This window comes from Lagenorhynchus albirostris, chromosome 2 (genome assembly GCF_949774975.1).
Source record: "Lagenorhynchus albirostris chromosome 2, mLagAlb1.1, whole genome shotgun sequence".
Taxonomy (NCBI): Eukaryota; Metazoa; Chordata; class Mammalia; order Artiodactyla; family Delphinidae; genus Lagenorhynchus; species Lagenorhynchus albirostris.
Window position 1 is genome coordinate 40658667 of NC_083096.1, and position 2297 is coordinate 40660963.

General features: G+C 58.7%; 1 protein-coding gene across 1 annotated transcript; it reads left to right on the plus strand.

The window, feature by feature from the left end:
• LOC132515770 (Golgi-associated RAB2 interactor protein 4-like) lies at positions 1 to 1903 on the plus strand. The gene is made up of 2 exons (XM_060142128.1): positions 1 to 1031; positions 1069 to 1903. Exons 1-2 carry the CDS (start codon positions 1 to 3, stop codon positions 1802 to 1804), a joined length of 1767 nt encoding a protein of 588 aa, XP_059998111.1. The 3' UTR covers positions 1805 to 1903.
• Positions 1904 to 2297: the final 394 nt, after the last annotated feature.

The following is a 2297-nucleotide window of genomic DNA, read 5'->3' on the forward strand; positions in this document are numbered from 1 at the left end:
ATGAGTGGGGACTCTCTGCTCCCGTATCACACGGCCCAGAGCAGCACCGGGGTGGGCCTGTTCAACACCACCACGGGGAAGCTGCAGCAGCAACTGCGCAAGGGCGAATACCACATATTCAAGGACGCACCGGTATTCGAGAGCGACTTTATCCAGATCACGAAGAGGGGAGACCTGATTGACGTGCACAACTGTGTCTGCATGGTGACCGTGGGCATCACATCCAGCAGCCCCGTCCTCCCACTCCCAGACACCATGCTGCTGGCCCGATGGGCCACCGGCTGTGAAGAGCACGCTGAGCACAGCCAGGCCGCCAAGGGCAAGAGCCACGAGGCTGCAAAGACCTTAGAGCTCACCAGGCTCCTGCCCTTGACACTCGTGAGCATCTCCACTCACAATCGTGAGAAACAACAGCTGCGCGTGAGGTTTGCCACTGGCCGCTCCTGGTACCTGCAGCTGTGTGCCCCTCTGGACGCGCAGGAAGACCTCTTCACCTCTTGGGAAGAGCTGATTTACCTCCTGCGACCACCAGTGGAGGGTCTCAGCTGCACCTACGCCGTTCCAGCCTGGGACATGATCTGCATGCCTGTGTTCGAGGAGGAGGAGGACGGCAGGAGCCCGGCAGTGGAGGATTTCCAAGGAAAGTGGGATCAGGACCACGTGAGCATCTGCAGCCTCCACACGTGCTCTGAGCTGGCCGGGGCCACGTCCGCAGCTTTTGCTGGTGGGGAGGGGATCCAACTGGACTCCCACAAGCCCGATACCATGCCCGATGTGGCCACCGCAAAAGCAAAACCTACAGTGCTTGACAAAGCGTCAGCGTCGCGGGCAACGACAAAGGTGGAGACAGCGGGGGTGGCAGGAGGCACCGCAGCGGGTGCTCCGAGCGTGGCAGTGATCAAGCCTCCTGCCCCTGAAGAGCAGAGCACGGCCACAGCAGCCACAGCCAGCAACGGTCCAGGAGGAAGCAAAACCAGCATAGCCACCGGGGGCACTGCCAGAACATCCCTGAGGAGCAGGAAAACGGTGCTGCGAACAATTCAGGGTATGCTTGGCAGGTGCCGCGAGCTATTCAGGGTATGCTTCCAGCACGTCCACCAGCCTCTCCCCAGAGGCCGGCGTGACTGTGGTCGGAGCAGAACCCACCGGCAAGACTGCTGAAGGAAGAGCCGACGAGGAGGACGAGGGGACCCTCGTCTCAACCTTGCCACAGGAAGGCAAAGTGAGTGAACAGGATGGCAGCTCACAGAGGGTGTCCCAGGCCCGCAAGGCAAGAAGGGAGAGAAGGGAGCACTGGGGAGAGGACAGAGCTCTTACGAGCCCCTCGCTCTGCAGTTCAGTGGAAAGCCACCACAAGGCAGCGGGGAACAAGACCATCCAGAAAGCAGCTGGCCCGTGCTCAGGCGGCGGCAGAGCCACTAGAGATGACCAAAAGGACAAAGGCCACGGCAGCCCGGGGGGCAGCGAGCAGGGCACTGCTCACAAAGGCATCAGCCGTGCTCCCATCACCAACGAGTCCAGGACCTCGCACAAATCGGGCAGGAGCTTATCTACAGCGAGTGCAGGTCCCACCACCGAGAGACTCAGCAGGATCAGCTCTTTCTTCAGGAACGTCAGAGCCAGTCTCACTACAAAGACAGTGGCCTCCTCACGCGATAAATATGTGAGCATCCTGGCGAAGCCAGTGGAAGGGACCCGAATGGAGGCCGTCGTAGAGACAGCAGAGAGTGGCCAGGGGCTGGAGATCACTGGAGGTGTGACATCTGACACCATGGAGCCAGTGACCGCTGAAGCCCATCAATAGGACCTAGAGCTGGGAGCTGCAAAGGGGACCAGGGCTCAGGGAAATACCCCTGGAGAGCCCATTTCAGCTTCCTCACTGCAATTTCAATAAAAAACCAAACCATCTGAGAATGCATGCAGTGTTTTGTCTGAATTTCTAGGTCCCAAAGCCCAGCCGTAGCCTCACAGTGGATTCTGTGATGTCAGCTGTGCCACAGTCTGACACCCAGTGTCCAGTCAAGGGCAGCCCCACCTCACACACATGCTCAGCGCCAACAGCAGTGCTGCATCTGGCCTCCACTCCTTTCTGGCTTTGCCCCCCAGGGCCATGGCTCAAAGTCAGACTATGGTCTGGGAAGCTCTCCTTCACTATCCCCCTATGCTTTTTATAAACGCTTATTCCCCAGGAAGGTCTGTAAACAAAGCAAGAACAGGACTCATGTCCCCTCGGGCTATTCAGTGGACAGAAATAAGTATTAGCTAGCAATCAGAACCGCAAGCACTCTCATCTAGAC

Coding starts and splice junctions, on each gene's coding strand:
- LOC132515770 (XM_060142128.1), top strand. CDS start 1: ATGAGTGGGGACTCTCTGCTCCCGTATCACACGGCCCAGAGCAGCACC. Junction 1,032..1,068: donor AGGAGCAGGAAAACGGTGCT/GCGAACAATTCA, acceptor AGGTGCCGCGAG/CTATTCAGGGTATGCTTCCA.